The sequence below is a fragment of the Ambystoma mexicanum genome, chromosome 13 (assembly GCF_040938575.1).
Source record: "Ambystoma mexicanum isolate Mex_15411 chromosome 13, UKY_AmexF1_1, whole genome shotgun sequence".
Lineage (NCBI taxonomy): Eukaryota > Metazoa > Chordata > Amphibia > Caudata > Ambystomatidae > Ambystoma > Ambystoma mexicanum.
The window spans coordinates 234,374,388-234,398,612 of record NC_090938.1 but is presented as its reverse complement, the minus strand read 5'-3'; the positions used below and the strand labels follow the sequence as shown (position 1 = coordinate 234,398,612).

At 47.7% G+C, this 24,225-nt stretch overlaps 1 protein-coding gene across 3 annotated transcripts in view; it reads right to left on the bottom strand.

Annotated features, from left to right (window-relative positions):
* The window catches only part of KDM5B (lysine demethylase 5B), a 1,291,824-nt gene that overhangs the window by 437,946 nt on the left and 829,653 nt on the right, over positions 1–24,225 (bottom strand). For all 3 annotated transcript variants that reach the window (XM_069633695.1, XM_069633694.1, XM_069633693.1), the window contains one exon: positions 19,452–19,602. In XM_069633695.1, coding sequence (XP_069489796.1) covers positions 19,452–19,602 — 151 coding nt within the window. The remainder of the gene's footprint in view (positions 1–19,451; positions 19,603–24,225) is intronic.

Below are 24,225 nucleotides of genomic sequence, written 5' to 3'. Positions count from 1 at the left end.
GCTGGGTCTTGTATAGACCCAAACATTTCCACTATTAATAATTTCCAAGCCATCAGGGACTCTGTCTCCTCCTCCCCCCCCTGCGCTGTTCGCTTCTCGCCATACCATGATTTCTGCCTCTGCCCATTTCTGCAAGTCTTTCCACCACACCTCCACTCTAGGTCTGTGGCATGTCTTCCACCCCATAGCAATTCTCCTCTTTGCAAGCACATGTGCTAGGTCTTTCAGTTTACTCACATGCTTGAGTTTCTGAGATCTAGGGAACCCCCCTAACAAACAGGCCCATACTGTATCCACCACAATCTTAACCCCCTTCTCCGCTAGTTTTTGTGCCACTTCGCTCCAGAAGCACTCAATAACCGGGCATGATCAAAACATGTGCACCATACCCGCCTTCTCCTCATCACATTTAGGGCATGCTTGCCGCCCTGCATTTGCAAACCCAGATATCCTCTGGGGTGTCATATACGCCCTATGTGTAATGTACAGTTGTATCTGCTTTAATCTCACACCTTCTTATGGTACCCCTGAACTCGTTCCCACATCCCATCTTCCATCGGGCATCCTACTTCTGCTTCCCAGTCTTGTCTCAATTGTGTTACCTACTTCCCAACCTTAGACATCATCTCGTGAATTCTGGATATCTCATGTCCTCCACTCCGTTATATCATATATTATATCTATGGTGGCATCTGGTTCTTCGTCCAATAGTTTCGGGCCATGTTCTCTTAATTCTCTGCACCATTCTGTGATACGTAATATACTGGCCTGTGTGTAACCCAGTTTCCTCACCCAACACCTCAAAATCTATGATGGAGCCCTCTCGCCAGGTATCACCCATTGTTGCCAACCCAACCGGTTCCCAGTGATTCCTAAGGATCATCCTTAGCTGCTTATCTCCCCCGGTTAGAGCAACTAATGGTATCTGCAGGGAACATGGGGATGGGCTCTCCATCATCTGGCATGCCCTACACCACATCTTCCACCCAAGTACCATCATCTTGGGGCACCCATCCATTTCTGTCTTGGACAGCCACACCGTCTCTTTTAGGTAAAACGGGGCACAGTCGTGTCCAAACAACCTGGATTCGGAGGTCACTTCATCCGAAAGCCACTTAGCAACATAGTGCAGTTGGCTGGCTACATAATAGACCTCATAATTAGGCAGTTCTATCGCCCCTTTCTCGTAAAAATTTTGTAGCTTCCATAGTGCCATTCTGTTTCGCATGCCATGCCACAGGAAATCCCTACACATGCTGTTCAGTTTAATAAAAAACTTCTTGCGTATCAAATGTGGTATATTCCCAAAAAAAGTGCAGGATCCTCGGTAGGACCACCATCTTTAGCATTGCCCCCCGTCCCATCATTGCCAAGGGCAACTTCTCCCAGAATCTCATGCATTTTTAATTTTTTTTTTTTAAACAGCTACCTACATGTTGTGCTTATGCTCCTCTTCCGCTGTGTGTTATACATCTACTTCTAAGTAACGAAATGTGCTAATCGCCCATGCTACCTGTAACACCGATAACTGTTCCTGTGGGATCCCTTTATATCCTCCCAGTGGAAACATGCTGGACTTCTGGGGGTTCACCGCTATACCAGACAACCCTGCATATCTCTCCATTACTTCTAAAATATACTGGATATTTTCTTCTGGGTGCCGCAAGTACAGCAGCATATCATCCGCATATAAGGAGATCAGATGCCGTTCCCCTCCCACCTCGATGCCTATGATGACATATTGTTGTCTCAAGTATATTGCTAGGGGTTCAAAAGCCAATATGTAGGGAATTGGAGACCACAGACATCCTTGCCTGGTGCCTCTCTGAAGCTGCCATCTTTCCGATATCACTGCTCCAGTTTTAACTCTAGCCAGTGGTTCACTGTATAGCATTTTCACCCAACGTATATATCCAGGCCCATCCCATAACTCGCCAGAGACGCCAACAGCCATGGCCACCTGACCGAATCAAAGGCTTTTATCGCGTCCAAAGATACAACTGCCATTTCACCCTCGTTCTCGCCCCCAAACTCAATGACCCGTTGGAGTCGCCTGTGATTATGGGATATATTCCTGTTCGGGACATAACCGGTCTGATCACGGTGTATCAGAATAACAATAACCCGTGTCAGTCTATTTGCCAAAACAGCCGTCAATATCTTGCTATCTTGGTTCAACATCGACAAGGGTCTATAGGAACCACAGCTATACCCTGGTTTGTTAGGTTTGGGAAGCAGTATTATAATCACTTCTCTAAGTGACTCTGGCAATCTTCCCAGCTCGAATGCTTCGTTCAGCATTTCTAGCAATGGGGGGGGGGGAGAGCACCTTTTCTTTATAGACTTTATAAAATTCACTTGGGAGTCCATCAGCTCCAGGGGTCTTACTAGTGGGCAACTGTCTCGCCACCTCTTCCAGCTCCTTCAGTGTAATCGGTGCATCCAACTCCTCTCTTTCCTCCGCGCTTATCTTTGGCAATCCTATTTCCCCCCAATGTTTCCAATATGATCTCGCAACTACTCTCCCCATCATCTCCATATAGTTGCCTATAATAGTCTGCAAACTCCTGATTCACTCCCTCCCGAGTGTCAGCTACACTACCGTCTTGCCTTGTTATTATTCTAATCATGGTCTAGGGGTCTCCCTCTTATAAAACTACGCCAAGAGTCTTTCTGGTTTATCCCCTCCTGCGTGCTGTCTCTCTATATATTTCTTGTAGTTTAGGTTACACAGTCTTTCCCAATGTACTGCGCATTTCTGCTGCAGCCCGAGTATCTGTTCCATTTCTTCCTCACTGGTATTTCCTTCTCTCAATGCCTTTACCAGTTCCCCTTCTGTCTCCCGTAGGTCAGGCAGGATTCCCCTTTTGCAGACCCTTAGATTTTGCTATGGCCACCCTCCCGCATGACAACCTTAAAAGCTTCCCATAGTGCCCGCCGAGTCCACACTGCCGGTGTTTGTCTCAAAATAGGCTGTAATCTCCTCCCTCATAACACACCCCACCATCATTAGCTCCATCTTAGTCTCTACCGGGGCGCCCCGCTCTGTCACTTCAATATACATAACATCCCCATCACTTATCGTGTTCCTCCTGGGCCTGGTCTGCATCTCGTTCCGGGCAGCCCTGTAGGTCCAGCCATTTCGCTGCTTCCTCTGGGGTGTCAAAAAAGAACATCCTGCTTTTATGCAACACTTTCAGTTTCGCGGGATACAGAAGCATGTATTTGATTCCTGCTGTGCGTAACCACCTCTTAACAGCCACATAGCTATACCGCTGCCTCTGGACCAACATTGTATAATCAGGATGCGCTGTGATGGTGGATGAAGCTCTTTCAATCGTTCCCCCTTTACGGAAGTACTCCAAGATCTTCTCGCAACTTTATAGTTCAATATCTTCGCAATTATCGCGCGGGGAGGGGGGCCCCAAGCCTCGGCTTCCTCATGAGGGCTCTATGTGCCCTCTCCACTGTGAATCCCTGCGAGAGTTTATCAGCCCCCATTTCTTGTAGGATCATGTTCTCCACATAATCCGTAGGGTCCTGGCCTTCTTCTCCCTCCGGCAGGCCGACCACACAGATGTTATTCCTTCTCGCCCTCCCTTCAGCTTCCTCCGCACAGTTCTCCAGGTTAGCCACCTGTTGCTTTAATATGTGGACCTCCTTTGTATTAGTGGCGCTAGTGTCTGTTAGTTTTCACTGTAGTCTCCAGGCTACTTGTTCTATCTGCCAACGCCCTGACATCTTGTCGCAACAGGGCGACGTCTATGCTCACAGCGTCTATATTAGCCTCCAAGGAGGTTCGCAGATCCGCCATTGCTATTCCCCAAGAGTCACGCAACTCCGTTATAGCTGTCAATATCTGGTGGTTTTCAGTCACAGATGTGCTTTCAACGATTGCGGTCGCTCCCCTCTGCGTCGACGCCACCGGAGAATGCTGCGACCTGGCAAACACCTCCATCGTGGGTTGTTTGCTTTTGGCTCCTCTCCCAGTCATCCCACGATCTTGGTCATCTGCCTTAGGTCACTTGGTCCTTGGTGTGGCAATTCTACTTCGTTGACCTGCTGTGCCACCCGTGCGCCACGCCCAGTCAGGCGACGCCGTGAGTGAAGTTGTGTCTCAAATGGGTTGCGTCCTCCCATGTATCTGGTATCCTCAGTGTTGGGGCACACCTTGCTCCTATTGGTTTCACCACAGTGGCAACCAGTGGCTTAAGCTTTCATCCCCCTGGGTCATAGAGTTTGCCATCCCCCACGGTGTGGGTTTATCAGCAATGTCCCTGTTCCACCCAACAGGCACCCTTATTCAATGTATTCCACCGTCCTTTTGCTGCTCAATGCGCGGTCTTATGCATGCAGTGCAGCACAGTGGTCTTACGTGATCCCCTTCAGGGCATGCGCCTCACTTTGCCCAGTCCAGCGCCTCCGCTCGTGCTTCTTTATCTAGCACCAGGAGACTCCCTTCCTGTTAGACACTCGGGTCAGTGATCTCCTCTGTTGTGTCAGGAGCTCAGGGCTCATAATGTGCCTGGCCCCTCCATTGTTTACATGCAGCATAGATATGCCGCGCACCTCGCTCCCCTGTTTTCATTGCCCTTTGTTCATAAGGGGCATGGTTTCCTTTCCCTAGACTGGCTGCAGTGTGGGTTTCATTCCTCCCAGCATGCCGGGTTCAGGCGATCAGCAATGGTAGGTCCGCGCCGGATCTTCGCACAGCGCGGATCCTTCGTTGCATTCGAAATACTGCATCCGTCTTTCCCGGCTCCCGCTCATCAGCTGTTCGCGTCCACAGCTGAGGTGCTGCACGCAGACCGCGCTGGGTTAACCAGCACCCTGCTGAGCGCCAATCAGCCCGGACACCTCCCAACTGCTGTCGCTCAGAGCACTCCTGTCCCCCAGATGCCGGTCTCCGGCACCCTCGCTTCGCAAGCGTCTTGCCCGCGGTGCCGAGCGCCCGCAATATTGTAATGTACACTGCAGCGGGGGCACAGCTCAGAGAGCAGGTGCCTCCGCACGTTCCGGTCTGCTTTGCCAACATCCGCAGCCTGCCGCTCAGATCCCAATGGGAGCTTCTCTGCAGGGCACAAGTCCTTTGTTAGCCGCCATTTTGTGTCCTGATAGCGCAGCACAGCCACCATACGAAAAGCTTATTATTCCTTGTTTGATCGCTCCAATTGGTGTATAATTTCTAGCCAGTGCAGAGCTCACATTCCGACATCCTTGCCTCCATTTGTGGATGCCGTAGATTGTTTTTCTGCGTGCGATCGCCGGATCAATGTCAGATCTCTAGGAGCAGCTCCTCAGACACAACCTACTCCATGAGCAGTTAGCCACGCCCCTTCTCGAGTCTTACTCGATTTTCCTAACCCAGGTCGGGGATCCTTTGTTCGACCTTTTGGCGGGCTTCTGCCAAGAAGCCCTCCTTTCGGCGTCACTTGAGTCTGGGGTGGGTCTTTTTGGGAGGGGGAGTAGAACCCCCAGACAGAGTTGCCACAGCAACTCAGGTCGCACTCTAACCTGATAGGCTGGAGGGTCTCCCGCCAATACGACCACTCCACGGCGTGAGTGACAGCTAGGCTGTATGATTGGGTCTCTTTCTGCATAAAAGCAGGGTCCTGAGGACTGGAAGAGCAAGACGTCGCCACGAACTACGGAACCGAAGGGAAGAGAAGCCAGAGACATCTTCAGCATCTATACCACCGGTGAAGCCTTGCCGGATCGTTTCACCACTTTCTTCCACACGACGAGAGGAGATCTTCAGCAGAGGAGCCTCCTTCCCTTGAGCTGGTGAGATCAACCAGTTCACCTATCGCATCCTCGGACCTGCCTTGGTCAACTCGACAGTGCCTCGCACTTGAAGACCGGAGAGCCAGGCAGCTATCGACCCAGACCGCGAATAAAAGGAGCGTACCTTTTAAACTTAGTTTGGCAGCACCACGACTGGTTTCATCCCTGGGTAGTGCAGCGACTCGAACCTTCCTCCACGATGAGAGCCTCTCTTCCTCTGTTGGACCCCTCGACCTGCAGGAACAACCGCCACCGCAGGAGCCATCTCTCCACGTTTAAGGTACATTGTTCCACCAGGCCGCCCTTTTTCCGTGGTAGCCCTAAAGGTGTTTTAAATCCTTTAACTACTTGTGGGGTCGGCCGCCCTCTCTCTTAACATTGTCTTTCGACCTTGCATCTACCTCTTCAAAAGTTTTCTACTAAAGACTTCACTGCAGCTACAAGAACATTTTTGCTCCTAAGATCTTGGTCCTGTACCACTGACTCTGGCTCAGGTTTATTGACTCTGGCTGATTTGTTAGATCTGCTCTCACTAGATTCGTTTTCAAAGAGAAATGTGTTGATGCACCTAAATCTTCTAAACCCCTCTTCCTTCCTACTGTTTTAACTTGGAGTGCCATTTTGCTCAGTTTTCATTCACTTGTCTTTTGGTTAAAGTGTTACTGTGCATTACTTGTTCACAAAACTTCAGGGAAGTGTTGCTAGGGGGTGTCTGAAGATATTTCGGTTTAACTTGTACTTTCCGTCCCTTTCGTTAAATTGGTAGAGTGCCATTTGTAGTAGGTTTTCATTGTGCCGTTTTGCTCAGTTTTCACTATACCGCAAACTTGTCTACAATTGAATAGGGAGTTGTATAAGCTTTTCTTTTGACTAAACTTAACTTACTTTATTAACTGTGATCTGCGTGTTGACTTAGAAATGTATAAAATATATATTTTTTTTAATACAAAACTTTGGTCAGTGTTTCCATAGTACGGTACTACCTATTGTGTCAACCCTGAATACTGCTCATCTCCCTCTTGAGATAAGTCTGACTGCTCAGCCACAGCTACCAACTAAATGTTTGTGGTAGAGACTGATAGCAAAGGGGATTTATTGCTCTCAACTATAGTCCTAATCTGGGGTAGTGCTCCCTAAGGGAACTGCCCTGGATTCTGCCTAACAGTGTCCGTGGGCAAGAGCGCCCAGCACCCATAAGTTAGTGGAGATCTTTTCACACTTGCTGACTAAGCCCGCCAGCCAGTTTCCCACTGGGGTGGGGCCCCGGCCGGTTCAATCTTGCTTCAGGGACTGCGTGCCGCATTGAGAGCAACGTCGACCACCTCCGAAAGCCTTGGCAATGGACCCTGTAGGGCTCCTGGATCGTGGAATGGGATGGCTGACAGCGTGAAGATGATCCCCCACCAAAACCGTTCACCAACTTGCCAGATTTCCCTCCTGAGGCATGAAACGGACGATGTTGCTGAAGCGTGCCAAGGGCACGGGCTGTGTCTGCGTCAGTCTAAATGGTTTGCAACAATTAAACGGCCTTCCCAAAGAGGTTGTCCCCGAAGGACATATCCAGAACCCTCTTCTGGACTTCCTGCCGAAAGTTGGTGGCTTTCAACAAGCAACGACCACAGAGGCAGACAGTTCCCCATCTGTCCGAACCCCCTTGTCCACAATGACCAGGGCCACAGAGCTTCCATGGTCCGTTGCCACCTCACCCTCCTGGAGGATCTCAAGCACCTTCACTAGTTTGTCGTTGGGGAGAAATACCACAGCTCCCTATTGTATCTGGTCAGGATCGCAAGCGCATTCACTGCCTTGACTGACATCGACACAGAGTATATCACTTTCCTACCCACGGCAGCCAACTTCTTCCCCTCGCTGTCTGGGGGAATGGAGGCTGAAGATGAGGGATGAGCAGACTTCTTACTCGCAGCTGCCGAGACAAGCTAGTCCGGGGAGGGCTGCGACCATAGGCATTTGGGTGCTGACTACGGCACCCGGTACTTCTTTTCCAGCCTGTCCCTCTTCGACGGGGCTGAGGCCGGGTGTCATGATCTCTGCTTCCAAAAGGTCAGGGTTTTCCCAACTCCCTTGGAAGCAGATCCATAACCCAGGTTCCGAGTGCCAACCAGTCCCAATTGGGACCTTTTGGACCCAGTCCTGGCGCCAGTGGCACCAGGCTCATAAATATGCCCAGTCCCAGCGCTGGAAGCGCCGGGCTCATAATGCTTGGGTGGACTTACCTGCAGCAGACCATGCTGCTTACTTGCCTGCCAGTTGAGCCTCTGATCCTCTTCTGTTTGGAACTACTTTTCCTGTTGGGTGGGGCAGGAGCCACTCCCTAGATTCAGAACACTGGAACTCTTCTGGAAAGCAGGAACTCTTTTCTTACCTAGGCGTGGCTGTGGAAGGAGACACCTAAGCACTACAGGAGGCTATTTAAACCACACCCGATGGATGAATCTTGCTTTGCGTTATTCTGCATCCTCTGCAGCAGAACGCTCATCGGGTCTTCTGCATCTGATCCTGGGCCTAAGGAAAAAGGCTTACCATCCTGAATCCAGTCTTCAGCAACACCTATAAAGACAAGAAAAAACAGGTTAGCATTACGGTCTTCAGTGACAGCTCTTCACTTACCTGGTCCATCGGCTGTCACCAACGCCTCGCGCTGCATTCCGGCATCTGAAAGACAAAAGCTTACCAACTCTTCGCACGCTCCGGAGGCCTTCGGCGCTGCATCCCGCATCTGAAAGACAAAACAAGGTGCGTTTAAAGACATTGGGGAACTTTAATACTCACGTGCCATTACTCCTTTCCACATCTAACCCAGTGGGTATTCCAGCACCCTGCAGCCGCTCCGAACTTGTACCTGCAAAATAAAAAGACAGTTAGAGCCCATCGTGAAGCAGGCAACAAGCGCTTACTTACGTGCTTCCAGGCGCTTCTATTCATCACACGGGCTCCATCTTCAACTCACTTCAGCCCGTCATCCGCCATCGCCGGAACCCTGCAAAACAAGAAACATCATTACTAAAGACTTTAAAGACATTAGAATTACTCGAAACTTACCGTTCGTGCAGTAAACGACGGACAGCAGTCCTCTGAAGTCAAGAGGCCTGCTCCCCTTATCCAGTGAAGAAACTGGTTACAGCACCCTGCCCCGAGGCAGATGGAGAGCACGGCGTTCACTTACCTAAGGTGAGAGCGTTAACCTTTGGGGTTCTACAGGAGAAGAGAAAGGGAAGAAGAGAGACATTCAATAACCCAGTTCCTTAATCCCATATTTTCTATCTGCAGACATCTTACCCTCCAAGTCAGACATACAGTGCACAGAGGTCCAGCCCAAAGAGCCATCCGTGTCTTACACATCACCTTTGCAGATACGGTATACGCCCAGTCAAGACCGGCGCCTCTACGGGAATCAGGTGAGCGTTACACCGGGTTTCTCATCAGTGCCAGGCCTTCATCCCAAAGTCATCCAGGAGAGGCACTGCCAGAAAGATCTTCCTCTTGGCCTCACGTCGTTGGTGAAGGAAACCTTCCTTCTTGGTCTCTTCTGGCGTCAGCTGGAAGAGCCCAGACATGCAGGCGACCATGGTGTCAAACGACCTCACTTCGCCTGGAAGAGGAGCTCTCGGCAGCAGAGAAACGCTGTCAGTTTATGTAGTTGCCGTGTCCGTCCCTGTGTCCCTAGGTGGTGGTGTTGGGGGGAGTGAGGGGTTGATGTGCGGCGGTTGATGAGGTGGCGTAGAGTGCCGTTCTCTTCTTCACGGCGGCAGGTGCCAGGGGTGCCATCGGGAACCTCTTCTGGATCTCCGACACCAGTGTGTGGAGAGTTGAATGGATGTCCAGCAATATGTCCCTAGGGTTATGGGGGGGGGGGGGGGGGGGCAAGGGGGCATTAGGCTTGCTGGGTCCAGCACCCATCTAGTCGGCATTTTCGCAGTGGCCCCACCCCCCCTTCATTCCCGCCATAGTCCCCCTCGGCATTCCCGCCATAGTCGTTCCCCATGTCCTCTGACTGTGAATGGACACCAGGTCCTTCTCATCTGACAAAGAAATATCTATGCCCTGGAGCATGGTTGAGTCTTCCACTTCCCTCCACCCCCTCTTTGCGTTCTGAGAGTTCGGTCTCAGGCTCAAGGCTGGCATACTCTTCTCCGGAGTCTACTCCACCGGCTTGGCCAAGGCCTCCTGCCTTGGGGAGAGGGCAATTTTGGGCGTCATAGGGCTTCACTGGGACGGGTCAGCCCCTTTCGCCTTCGAGAGGGTGGCGGCCGCCAGCGCGATTGTTGAGGACGACTTCTCATGGACCACCTGGGCCTTCAACGGGAGGTCGAACACCTTTGCCTGCGCCATGGTCTTCTCTGGCTTCTCCCGCAGCATCCCTGGGTTAGCACACTTCATCTTCGAGGAGGAACTGGAGTGATGACAGGAGATTGAGGCAGATGGTGAAAACGAGTGCCCTGCACATCGTGGGACCCACTTGCATGGTGACCTACGGAAACAGATTTGCAGTGTTTGGCCTGCTCTTGGGTCCCTCAGACTGGCCAGACCTGGTTGAGGCATGCCCCTGCTTGCCGCCCGGGGTAGAGGCCTTGGCGTTGAGCCATGCCACCAACCTACTCTGACGATCCTCGACAGTGTGCTTCGAGAAACCAAGGCAGATTTCATGTCCACTTCCCTGTGGTCCGGATGGAGACAGGAGAGGCACTGGGAGTGTTTGTCCTCCACAAACACTTTCCCCAATCCGCAGCTGGAGCAGATCTCGAAGAGGGAGCCTCCCTCCTCCTCAGACATGGTCCGGCAGGCAGTGTAGGCCTGATGGCCTTCTGGAATCTTCAATGAAACGCAACGATTCTTGCCCTTGAGGGGCGTCGAAAGATGCAGACAAACGGATCCCTGCTTGCCGGTCAAAGGAACGAAAGAACACACAAGCTCTACGAGACAAAAATTGATCAAAAAAGGGCGAAAACAAAGAAAAACTGACAGAACACGAGGATTCACTTGAACGTGCGGTAAAAATCTGACGATGGATGTCAGAGGAGGGGTTTAGGGAGAGGGTAGTCATTGGTTGGGGGCTGTATGACCCAGAGCTCAGCGATTGGTTTATAGGAGAAAGACAGTTTGTAAGTGAAACGGTTTTATTTTACTGAGGATTCCCTGTAGGACAACGGGGAATATTCATGAGCATGTGAATCCATGCTGGAGGGGAGAATTCCTTTGAGGGGGTAGAGTTGAAAGTAGGACTTTTTGGCAAGGTCCTGAATGTGAGGGAGGGAAGCAAGAGGAGTAAGAGGACTCAAAGGCTTCTGGCTTCAGAAGAAGGGGGAGAGCTCAGAGGATGGCCAGAGTGAGGGGTAGAAAGAGGGAGAAGGAGTCTCAATGGGGAGGATCTCAGTCTTGCTGGCATTGCGGCAGAGCTCATTGGAAGTGCACCAGGACTAGATGGCAGATAGGCAGTTGGGGATGATAAGAGAAGAGGGTCAGAAGGAAGTTTGAACAGTTGTGTCTCATCTGCTAAACACTGGAAGTTAGGGGAGAAGGTGGAAATGAGGTGTGCCAGAGGAGCAAGATAGGTGTTAAAGAGCGCGAGAGAGAGCGCGCGAGCGAGAGCGCGCGAGAGAGAGAGAGCGCGAGAGAGCCATGCACTCACCTGTGGGGCGGAATCCATACGCTTTTAGAATGGGAGCCAAACCATTTCATAATAAATGGAGACTGTTCTCCAAACTTCCAACCAAACGATACTGATTCGGTGTTGATCACAGGACCAGTCACGTGTCGGTGACACGTATTTAGGTCCTTTCTTCAGAACGCTCAGTGCTTCTGATTGAAGTTTATTTCGCAGGCAGTTCGGTTATGTTCGAACTGCTGCCCTTCTGTTTCAAGCCATTCCGGACGCCTCATTTCACTCTTGGATCTTCCTGAGGTTTTTCATCCGACGTCTTTCATCTACACCATTTCCACGACATACGCTGTTCCATGCTACGGCTTCCCAGCCGGCTGTGTGCATTTCCAGCATACGCTCGTTCCTGCGGCGGCTTCCCTGCCAGCCACGTAGCTTCCAGGTAAATTCATCAGCATTTTCACGTCTGCTGCATTCTTATGCGAGACGGCTTCAGCTTCACTGACTTCCGCGTTGACCTCCCAGCTACAGGTCGTTCTACGCAGCGGCTCCCATAGCCAGGGGCTGTGTCTTTACTGCTACGGACGGACACTGAATACAAAAGGTACAAGACTAATACCATTTAAAGTAATTGAATCCACTATACTTCTGGAAGTACGGAAATGCTATTAGTTGCGGTTTGTTTTTCCAATTTAATTGTGTGATGTAACACTTCATCCCAGGCGGGGTGTGTTTTCCTTGATGGCAAATTCCTCAGAGGATATTTAGTTTTGGGACTTGCTAAATACTTTCAGGGTGAATAACGTACTGCACTTCAGTGAAAACCTTAAAAGCTCATGTTGGAGAATTCAGGATTATGTATTGAACTAACAAACGCTATCCAGAGTGCACCAACCTGACACTACTATGGTCCTCGTTTCGTTCGGGATTAGCTTCTTACTAACCTTCCCTTCCTTGCCGTTGTTTTCCTGTGTGGTTGGATTCATCTGGGGACTTCACGGTTCTTCACATCACCAAATCATCTAATCATTTAAGGTTGGTGCTAAACATAGTGGAGATTAAATGTAACCAAAGGGGAAGTCCTGGTATTTACAGTTTGTTTTTTGTAACAGATTGGAGGCTGTGCATAGTTATTCATCCTTTCAATTGATTCTTCACTCTGACTGTATATTACTTCAGGCAGTGAGTACAATCAAGGGAAAGGATTCTTCCTTGAGGATTCTTCACTGAAGGTTAGTGTTACGCTCACCTGGACCCCACAGGGGTATCGATCGGACCCGGACAGCTGTGGTCTCCTTAAACGTGATGCGTAGTGCAGAGATGACTAGTCTGGTCGGCTGGACCCGAAGAAGTATTTTCCTTATGTTCGTAAAAGATGAGTTCTCCATCCTGCGTGTCTTGCAGGGGCGCTTAGATACGAGTTACTTCACTGGTTTGAAGGCGTTGGGAGAGTTGCGGTAAGTATTGACTCTGAAGTCCCTGGCGGGATTGCTAAGTATCAAGTTCGAAGAGTTCAATGTGCCCAATGTTCACTCTTGTCCCCTTCCTTAAGTTGCAACTGAGTTTGTGAGAAGGTGGTCTCGTAGCAGCTGCTGGCATTCAGGTAAGAGTCTGTTACCCAACGCTGTCCGGTAACTATTGCATGCGTTAATGTGTTGTTTTTCTCCCTCTTTACAGATGCGGCATATGAAAATGTGGAGAGTTATGGAATAATACCGCCGGTGGTAAATCAGGTAAGTCTATGGTGGTAAGAGGTTGTATTTGTTGATTCCCTTGGCTCACCTTGTTTTTTCTTGTGTCCCCTAAGTGCCAGATTACGGCGAAGAAATGATGAAGACAGTGCCGGATCGAAAGATGCTGTGAGAACTGGGGAGTATGGCGCTGTGCTGGAGCATGGCGAAGCGACGCGTGCAGCACTGATGTACTTTCCAGGTCCGGAGATGAAATGGTGCCAGAATTAGGTGAGGAATTTGAAATAAGTTCATTTTCTAACCTTGTCCTTTTCTTCTTTATTCTAGGAGCTCCGGATTCAAGGCGGGCGTGGCAGAAGACTGGATGCTGGCTGCAGGCACGGTGAGCGTCACGCTGCTGGATGCAGAATAACGTGAAGCATGTGCTGCTGTTCGGGTGTGGTTTAAATAGCCTCCAAAGTAGTTCCAGGTAAGAAGTTCCCTAGAGCCACGCCCAAGTAAAAAATAGTTCCTGTAACAAAATAGTCCCATCCAGGCCTCATGTAGGCTTGGACTCTTTTGCAGCATGGTCTGCATCAGGTAAGTAAAGTCAATGAGCCTGGCGCCTAAGGCGCCAGGACTGAACCCAGACAGCCCCTAGCCGGGGCTGCTGAGGTTTAAACAAATGTCTGGATGCCTAATCCCAGAGCTGAGGGCCTTGGTCCTGATGCCCAGGGGTAGGCATCATGACAGTTAGGAGGAAGACTCAGATCCTTGTTGTAGCCTTTACGTATTCCACTTGTATAATTTTTTGCTAAAAGTTATCAGACATTGAGGCTGGCATGCGAGAGCGCCCGCTCCGAGATACACAGGGTATCACTGAGGAGCAGCTTTATGCGGAACGAGTGGTTGACCGATCAATATAGAGGAGAGATCAAGTAAAATGAGAGCAGCTGGAGAGTTGGACTCAAGAGATGCAAGTAGTTCCTCACGGGTGTTCGGAAGTGCAGTTTGTGTGCCTCTGGATGCTCAGAATCCAGATTGGTCGGGGAGGCAACCAACAAGTTCAGTGTGCTGGGTAAATTGGGGGAAGGCCAGCTTCTGCAGGAGTTGCCCAAGGAAGGGGGTGATGGATATGGGCCAGTAGTTGGCTGGACAAGAGGGGTCCTGCTGAATGTTTTTTCAGGAGGGAGTGCTTGAGGGAGGAGGGGGAAAAGATCCAGTACCTAAAGAGTGGTTGCAGAAATCGAGTGCAGGGACAAGAAACAATGTCCTTAATGGTTCTGGAGGACCAGGGGGAAAGCTGTTTGGAGGAGACCTTCATGGAGTGGACAACTCTGGTGACCTCATCAGGTGTCACAGGGGAGAAGGAGGCGAGAAAGGCAGAGGGGGTGGCGGAAGGGGAGAGGAGGGAGGCCATAGGAGGCAGGGGGTGGCGGAAGGGGAGCAGGCGCAAGGGTGCTCGGGATGTCCTGAATTTTTGTAGTGAAGTGTGTGGCCAATGCGGTGGAGGGCCTGGGACGGAAGAGTGGACGAGGCGGCTGTGGAAGGGTTGGCTGTTCCCGGCAGATTTTAATGAGTTCAGCCGTGTTGTTGGATGCACCAGAGACGCAAGCCTGGATGTCAGCACTTTCCATGTTGAGGTGTCTGCATTTCCATTGGAGCAGGCAACAGGCCTGAGGTCTGCTACTTCTATTCCGCCGCTTGACACTTGCGTTTCAGGGCTGCAAGTTCAGTGTCGAACAAGGTGTTATGCGGTTAGAGGCAGGTTTCAGGCGGATGGATCCTCATGACTGGAGCAAGAACATCCAGAGTGTTCGTGATGGCAAAATGGAAGTTGCGGAGAGCGGAGTTGGGGGTAGAGTCTGCGGTGGGAGTCGGGGGGGAAGAAGGTAGATGCAAAGGGAGCAGCTGACACTCGTTTCATCGTGCAGATGTTTTTGAACGAAGTTGGTAGGGCTGCGGGAGGTGCAGTCAGAGGGCCGCTAGAGGACCCCGGAGGGAGAGAGAGAGAGAGTGGTGATCAGTGGGCAGGAGAGTGAAAGATCAATGTGGACAAAGGCATGAAGAGTGTCCAGCCTAGTGGGTCAGAAGAGAATCGAGAGGGAGGGCAAGGTGCAAAGGTCACGGAAGAGAGTGGATGCCGTGACTGACTAGTCCAGGTGATGTTGAAATCACCCATGAGAAGAAGTTTAGAAGGAGGCTGCGAAGGAGAAGAAATCAACACTTTCAGAGAGGAAATGGGTGGTAGAGCCAAGTGGCCTGTAGATAGTGGCAATAGTCGGAGGAAGTAGGAGAGATGACTAGCTTGTATAGCAGGCTCTCGAAGGATGAGTAATGCTGGGTGGGTATTAGGAAGGAACACAATCAGGGAAAATCAGTGCAACCCCACTGCCAGCACAGTTATGGCGGGGCTTAGTGATCATCTTATAGCCATCAGGGAGAAGTGAGTCAAAAGCAGTGACTGAACTGGCATTGAACCAGTCTTGGTTAAGAGCAAGGATATCTAGGCTAATGTCGTCAAGAAGGAAGCAAATGTTGGCAGAGTGTTTGATGGCAGAACGAGCAATAAGTGTGGCTAGATGCAAGAAGTCTCCACCTTTTAAGGTTTTCTGAGGGGTACAGGGGCTTGGTATACCAGTCAGAGAGGGGGGGGGGGGGTGTTCGGCAATAATTGATGCAGTAACCTTGTGGAAGACTACACCAGCCTTGTCCTCTGGGTATTAGGTAACCCACCTATTGATATAGGTCTGTACTACACAAGTTGGTAGTGTGACTGTGCAGCCAGACATCTCAAGAGGGGTACATGTGAGCTGTAGACTCCACAAATACAAGTATCCAAATAACACTTACACTCTGTTTTAGTAAAATAATTATTTAACTGTCAGTTTTAAACAAGCATTCTTTAAAAGGGCAATGTGCAACAAAAATACACTTCAAAATACTTTCTCAGATTCAGGACAAATCAAGTAGATACTCTTTCGAGATGTTTAATAGACACTTCCTACACCCTGAGGTGACTTCAATTACTAGGAAATGAAATGGTATTTATAAATCACTTTTGCACTTTGTAAAATCTGAGGTTGGTAGATGTTAGGCTGAGTTTGTATGTAGTAACCTTTGGGACCAATTCACACAACTATGACTACAGTTGTAAGCAAACCAACCTTTGGTATAAGTCTGTACTACACAGTTTTGGTAGCGGAGCTGATTAGCCAGGCTTATCTCAAGAGGGGAATGTGAGCAGAAATGATATATCACAGAGGTCTACAATCACAAATGTTCAAATAAACTCTTACACAAGGTTTCTTTTATAAATACTAATATATATATTTGTCAGTTATAAAACATTCATAAGGAGGAAATTATATAACACTAATATACTTCAATACCATTTCAAAATACTTTTTAAGAGGAGTAAAAGGAAAAGGGTATTAGAACATGAAAAGTTACAATTATTCTTAGACAGTGTAGATATTTTGAGTTCACCAGAAGAGTCAATTCAATAGGCTAGGCCAAAGTCAATGGGCTAAAGTCTTGGATAGGACAAAGCGGTTCTGGTAGTTCAACGGAAACATCTCTGCACAAGTTCTTAGAAGAAGTTTGTAAAAAGAAGAATCATGTTGGGTCACAAGCTGATTAGGCCTGCGAGTTGAGAAAGTTTCAAGCACTTTCACTGCAAGAGGTAAGTACTCAGTCTGATTTCACAGTGCCTTACAATGAAGAAAAAGATGCAGCCGATTACTTCTGTTCCTGGCAGTTCCTGCAGATCTCGCTGTTCCTGTGCCTCAGTCGTGGGGACAAGAGGGAGAATGTCGGGGGACTCATGCACTGGTCAAAAGTGGCAACTGGCAAACTTCGGTTCCGGTAGCTTTAAGTAAAGCTCAAACTGGTGTCCCTCTCCCTGGTTATTCGGTTCCCTGCAGCACTCTGAGGAAAATACAACCAGCTCCGAGATTGGTATCCAGGTGGCTTAGTGTCGAGTTGATTGGTCCCACCAACTCAAAAGGCAGAAGTCGTCCTTTCAGGGCTTCTCTATCGAGATGAATTTGGCGATTCGGACATGCAGCAGGGCTTCACCGGGCAACCCAACGGTCCAAGAGTTGCAGCAGTCGTCCTCTTCCAGCTCATCTTCGATTCTTTCGTTCCAGTGGTCGACTGCTTTCCAAGCCAAGAGACTTCGCCTTTTATCCAGTTTTCTCCCATTCATTCCAGCCTAGCTGCCACTCGCCCGGCAGGGTGGCTGTCCTTGCTGGACAGTCAGCCAGCCAATCACCACAGAGTGCATTTGGGTCTCCAAGGAGACCAAGCACAGGGAGTTTCGGGCACCTCCCTCACTTCCTGCCCACCCCAGACACTCGGGCACCAGAGGCGGTCTCCACTCCTGAAGTCTGCCAAAGGCGTTGGAAGAAAGGGGCCAAACTAGGTTTGGCGCACAGAGAAACTCTAGAAGGACCTTTCCAAAAAGAAATGGTGAAAAAATAGACCCTGACCTATTTTTACAGAAGGGGCTCAGACGCCATCTTGAAAAACATGGCTCTCGCGATTTATCGTTACCGGAGCTATGAATAGTTTGCAATTGGGAAAAATCATGGTTGTTCATTGTAAAACCACTGCCACCAACCATTCTGAGAGGAAAGGGTAGCATTTGACTGCTACATGAGTATCTAGACACACGGGATACTAAGGAAACCCCTAAAGCACTATTGTAAGATAGGGTGTGATTGTTCGAGAACTTTAAAAGATTAGTAAAGTCAATTTCACTTGACTTACTGTGGGAAACCGTAGATTATCCCAGAGAAGGTATTTAAACCTTGGTAAAGCCGGAAAGGCTTCACTGTGCCACTGCACTAAGGGTGCAGTGTGACACAAATGAAAAGATGATGCCTATGGAGTTGTTTAAACTCCAAACCCAAAGAAAATAAACACAGAAAACAAACAGAATTAAAAAGTTCAAAGTCCCAAAGTTTAGCAAAAGAACTGGAGGGCCCCAAGGTGGTAAGAATTGGCACATTTATGAGAATTCTCCCCAACACCGGTTGCAGGTTTGACTGTCCCAGTGCAGGAGTCCCCTAACGTCCTCCCTCTTGTCCCCATGACTGAGGCCCAGGAACAGTGATCTGCAAGGCTGCACAGGAACAGGAGTCATCTGCTGCATCTTTTCTTCACTTTAAAAGGTACTGTACAAAGTCTAAGAACTTACCTCTTGCTCTAGAGTTGTTTGAATCTTCTACTACTCACAGGTCCTACATGGCTTCTTTTCTTCAAAGACTTCTGAAACATTGTGCAAAGACTTTTCAACCCCACCTTCAAAGAAGTGCTTCATCCCATATATACTCTAGCCTATTGACTTTGGCTTAGCCTGTTTTAACTGGATGACTCATTGGGGGATATGAAAGTATGTGCCTGCTTAAGAAATATTTGTGGTATCTTGTTTGCTCAAATAATAGTTTCCCTTTTTGCTTGCTCTTAAACTAAATCTGAATGCCAACAGTGATACATTAATGTCAACAGCACCCTAGTAATTGAAGTCACCTGAGGGTGTAGGTCTCTGCTGTATGCCATCCCAAATGGGTATTTACTGATTCTGAACAAGAGAGAGTATAATTTTGAAGTATATTTGAGTGGTGTTTTACAGTGCTCCCTTCTGAAGGAGGTTTATATTAACTGACAAGTAAATAAATAATTGTATTATCAAGAAACCCTGTGTGCAAGTGTCTGATTGAATACTTGTCACTGTGAACCTTTAACTCCTACAGCTCACATCGACCCCTCTTGAGATAAGCCTGGCTCATCCACACCACCAACCTGTGTAGTACAGACTTATAACAAAGGTTCGGTTACTACTGCCCGCAGGTCAGGGTTGTTGCAGTGCACCGTAAGGGTACTGCATACAATCTTGCCTAACACAGCCTGACAGGGAATATTCATGAGCATGTGAATCCATGCCAGACCCCAAGCTGCAGAAAAAAACTAAATGGGCACGGCGGTTGGTGACGTAGTGGTGAAGGGTGGTACTTGTCCGGAGGGACACACACTTGAGCCACATAACTTAGTTCAAGTTCTTATAAGGGCAGTTATCTTTGGAAGACTGCTTGCATGCAGGCGATCCCCACCCATTTTGGAAGGCGGGGAGAGCAGGACAGAAAAAGGGCATGGGTATTTATCAAACCATTTATGAAGTGATTGGTGTAAAAAAAAAAATGTATTGTGAAATAGCACTCGTGCCAACAAATCTCTGCATCACGTGCTGGGGCGACAGTCCTTCATTGTTAAATATGGCTATTAAGTAACCTGCTTGTGAAAGTCTGGAACATAATAAAAGCGTAATGAGAGATGAACTTACTAAAAAAAGAAATGTAAAAAAAATATCTATGTACCTTGTTTGCCTTTTGCCTTTTAGTAGCTGTTGTGCCACAGATGCACATTTGTCTGCATCTTGAGTAACTAAACGGAGACGACGCAACAGATCATTCTCAGGAAACCTTTTTTTTTCCGATTCTTCTATTAGGTCCTTAAAACTGGAAAGGCCTAGTCAAAAGAATTATTCCACATGTTATAAACCAAATGCACATTAGGTAGACTACAAGAAGGAACACAACTATGTCTCATTTAGTGCAATAGAAAAGGTTCCCAACACAAGTCATTAGTTTGTGAGAGCATTCTATGTCCTACAATGAGTTTACACAGAAGGAAAAGCTACCCACAGATTAATCCCAAAAATAGTTTGCACTTTGTAGCAGAATAAGGGATGCATATTTTCTGAGATGTAACACAAGTACTGAAGCTTTTTACAAATGCATTCAGAAGGAAAAGTTGCTTTTAGGAGGATTCCTGTGCATCCATGTTCAAATTATGGGAGGAGCCAGCCCAAAACTAGGCAACAGGGATTCCCCCTTAAGCAAACCCGATTCTCCCAAATGTGGCGGAATCCCAGGGCTGAACTCGGGTATAGAGAAGAGTGGTTTTAAAGTATAGTGCATGCAACATTATAACCCTTGGAACTTTCAATACGCATTCTCATTGGATAGTCTGCAGGTTCTACAGGTTGTTCACAATGCAACATTCCAAGGCTACTGTCCTCGCTGAGCTAGTCCTCTGACGATACTGAAAGATTTATGTAGTATACTTCTAGATACCTTATAACATTATTTATCAAGTGGCTCTCCAGATCTTTTCTAGGACATCTGCCAGAGCCCTTCACCCCAAACACTGCTGGCTCAGGCTGATGAGAGTCGATGCCCAAAACATCTAGATGGTCACATGAGCAAACATTCTTCATACCAGCAAAAGTGATGCAGGTTATAGTTCTGTTTATTAACCATATATAAAGAGATTTTCATCAGGTCAACCAACAACAAAAGAACAATAATTAATCGACAGATTCATTAAAACATCAAATTAATCATGCCACAGGACTAAAGGCCAAGTGTTACAGATATAAATAATAAAATGCATGTTTAATGTATTATATTGGTATATTAATTGATTTTGTAATAACATTGACCATAATACCTCCACTCAATCCTAGTCCTGCAAAATCACCTACATGCTGTCTCCATGTAAATATTAATGTATATCGATGTACCCATCTTGTAAGTATCTTGTATGTAACTAGCTGTAATTAAAGTATTTTTTGTATGCAACTAGCCTTAGGACCTTACACATGTTTGTTCTGCATGATGGTTGACTGTTTTGTACACTCTTTGCCAACGTAACATTATGTATGTAACCCATGATATGCGCCCAGATGCTTTCAGGCCAGGCGTGCTATACAAATAAACCAAAATACAAAAAAATACATAATATTCCTGTAGGTACGTGAAGGATTAGTTTGTCCCTTTCAGCACAACTCGTCTCTTTAGCCAGGCTGTTCGGAAAGATTGTTCAGGCAACATTCCCTGTATATTCTATGGACCCAACATTTTTGCTTTTGTTTTTGTTTTCAACCTGTCCAGACTATTTACAGAGAATTGAAGCCTCCCTGGCCTTTTGCTAATTTTGTCACAAGGAAACTGGTCAGTCAGACTATCAGTACTGGGAAACGTGGCTTCTTTTGTCTTTTACTTTTCCAACAGCGCCCGCAGCATGTTACAATGCAGTGCACGGGGACTCTTTAGTATCACTATTATTTTAAACTGGGGATTTTTGGTTACTTTTGTACGTGCATAAAGACAAACTTGCGGCAGCAGTTACATTTGTAAAAGGTTTGCAGTTCTTTTAGTGTGCACATTCATGTTTACTGCATCTGGCTACTAAATGTAGCTAGTGCACAGAAATGGCAATGCCACGTGATTTCTCACTTGTTCTTAGCAATACTTTTTCTTGGCCTTCTTGCCGCCTGGTCAGGAAATCCCCTATATTGTCATGCACTCGCCCCGGAAAGCTACTGTTTTCACAGGCTATGTTAGACGGGAGTACTACACTCTGGCCTGGTGGACAGATGTGCAAGAGGCCAGCCTAGTTTATTAACAGGGACAACTCTGGAAGCTGTAGCTAAACCAACCAAGGTAGCATGAAGAGTGGTCAAGACTAAGTCACAGGAAGGGTGATACTGGTAAAGGGTCCACAACGCAGGTTTTCAAGGATTACAATTAGACAGTTATAAAAACACTATGTGGCCAATGTTCGGAAAGATTTCGCTTCACAGCAGCTTTTCCTCAATTTTTATGGACCCTCAAACGTTTTGCTTTTATTTTTTAATCTGACCTCAACTTTTTACAGGGAAACCTTCAGCTCCACTACACTGGTTTTGCTCATCTGTCGTGGAAACTGACATGTACATCAGGCCATTAGTACTGGGAAACATTAATTCCCTTAGTCTTGTTAATTTGTTGCCACTTTCGGTAACTTTATTATTGTACAATGCATCTCACAATGCAATACAATGGGGACGGAACACCTTATGTTTTGCCATAGACGAACACTAAGAGGATTTCTGATTACTTTAGGTGTGCTTAAGGAACAACTTGGTGGCAGCAGTTACTTTTTTCTATTTTTTTTAGTGCATTTCGTTTTAGCCTTCCCAATTTTACTGTGTTTGGCTACCTAATGTGGCTAGTCTCCAAACAAGGCTGTGCCACAAGGATTTTGGTTTGTCACATGCCATCTTGTCATTAACCCCATTTCCTGACCTGCGAGGCCAGGAAAATCCTTATATGGACTTCCAGTGCCCAGGAAAGCCAGGGCGTTTTGTGGGCTAATGCAGGGCCATTTGTGTTTGCTGCCAGGCAGTGGGTTGCAACATTCTGGTCGCAATCCACAAACTGGTTTCAGTGTGTCTGAATAGCATGCATGAGCTGCGCCACCAGTGGTCCAGATTGGCGAACTGCTAGTGTGTGTAAGAGCCAGATCTTAGATTGGCTAGTGGGAGTTACAACTTATCTGCTGTTGAGGAGAACTCATTTCTGCGCTAATTCCCTTCACCCTTAGAAACCCCTAGCTCTCTCTCTGGACTTCAGACTTTTTAATTTTAACCCTGGAGTGAGTGAGACTATTGTTTCACTAATGAGTTTTTTCCTGATTTGGTGTTTTCACTGTTTTTGGAGTATGACAAACTCCATAGGCATCTGCTTTTTGTAGGACACAGCACTTTCAGCGCAGTGTCGAAAATCCCCTTTAAATTTCTCAAGTTTAAAATACCTTTTCTTGTGTGAACTACAGTTCCCAAGAATAGTAAAGATAAGATATGCATTACTTACCGTAATAGCATTTCTGATGATTGTATCTGCTTAGATTCACATGATGTGCATATGGTCCGACATCCAGTGGTAACCGCAGAGTATTGCATATTGTCTTTCGGGGACCGAAAGGGGACGTCAGCATAGGCATGTCTAACACTTATCCCTATCGTGACGTGTGGTGTACCCAAAATCCCTCACGCGCCGAGGTCCCTCCGATGGTATTTTTTCTGCCATGAGGGAGCAGAAGGCTATAGTGAGTACATCAAGAGAGAAAGTAGTAAGACGCTATGTTCCTTCCACCCCGAGCGGGGAGGTAGGGAGGGCGCATGTGAATCTAAGCAGTTATCGTCATCAAAAATGCTATTACGGTAAGTAATACAGGTCTTCCGTTGCTTGTTAATCTGCTTAGAATCACATGCTGTGCATAGACTAGCGAGCAGTACCCGGAGTTGGAGGTGGGTTGTGAGAAGGAACAGTAGAGAACAGATGTCTTGGTACTGCTTGTCCCACCTGAGAATCAGACCTAGAATGAGTGTCTAGGCAATAGTGTTTTGTAAAGGTGTGTACAGAACTCCAAGTCGCCGCTTTGCAAATGGACTCAAGGGGAACGTTTGCACTGAATGCTATGGATGCCCCAGTGCCTCAAGTAGAATGTGCTCTAGGCTTGAAGGGCAGTTCTCTCTTAGCAAGAGTGTAACATAGTGTGATGCATTTGACAATCCACCTTGAGATAGCTGATTTAGAGACAGGATCCCCTTCTCTACCAGCTGCCACTGAAACGAAGAATTTTTTAGTCTTCCTGCCCTGCGCACGTCTAGTGTGTGAAGGCTTCTTTAGGCCATGTTAGTAGGGCACTGGAAGAAAAAGGGTAGTTCGATTGATTGGTTTACGTGGAACTTTGAGATGAATTTAGGCGCAAACCTGGGATATGTGTGCAGAACTACCTTATCTTTGTGGACTGTAACAAAGGGGTCTAGAACAGAAAGCCTGTAGTTCGCTAACCCTTCTGATAGAAGTGATAGACACTAGGAAGGCCGTCTTACAAGTCAGGTCTTTCAGACTTGCTTTATGCATAAGCTCAAAGGGAGCTCCCATTAGCCTGGTCAAAACCACATTCATATCCCATCCATGGGCTGGATGGGAGGATAAATCCTCTTAACCCCTTCCATAAAGTCTTTAATAACCAGTATTTTCCACCACAATACCTTTTGATGTGGTGTAGGCTGACAGAGCAGCCAGATGAACCTTTAGGGAATTGAAGGCTAACCAAGTGTCCAACAGGTGGGTTAGATACAGCACAATGTGCGATTGTGAGCAATAGATGGGATTGACGCCCTTGGAATTGCACCACATGACAAAATGTTTCCATTTGCTGGCATAGCAATAACGTGTATTCGGTTTTCTCGCTTCCCTGAGTATGTTGATGCACCTCTGAGGGAGTTGCAGGTGTCCAAACTCTATGACCTCAGGA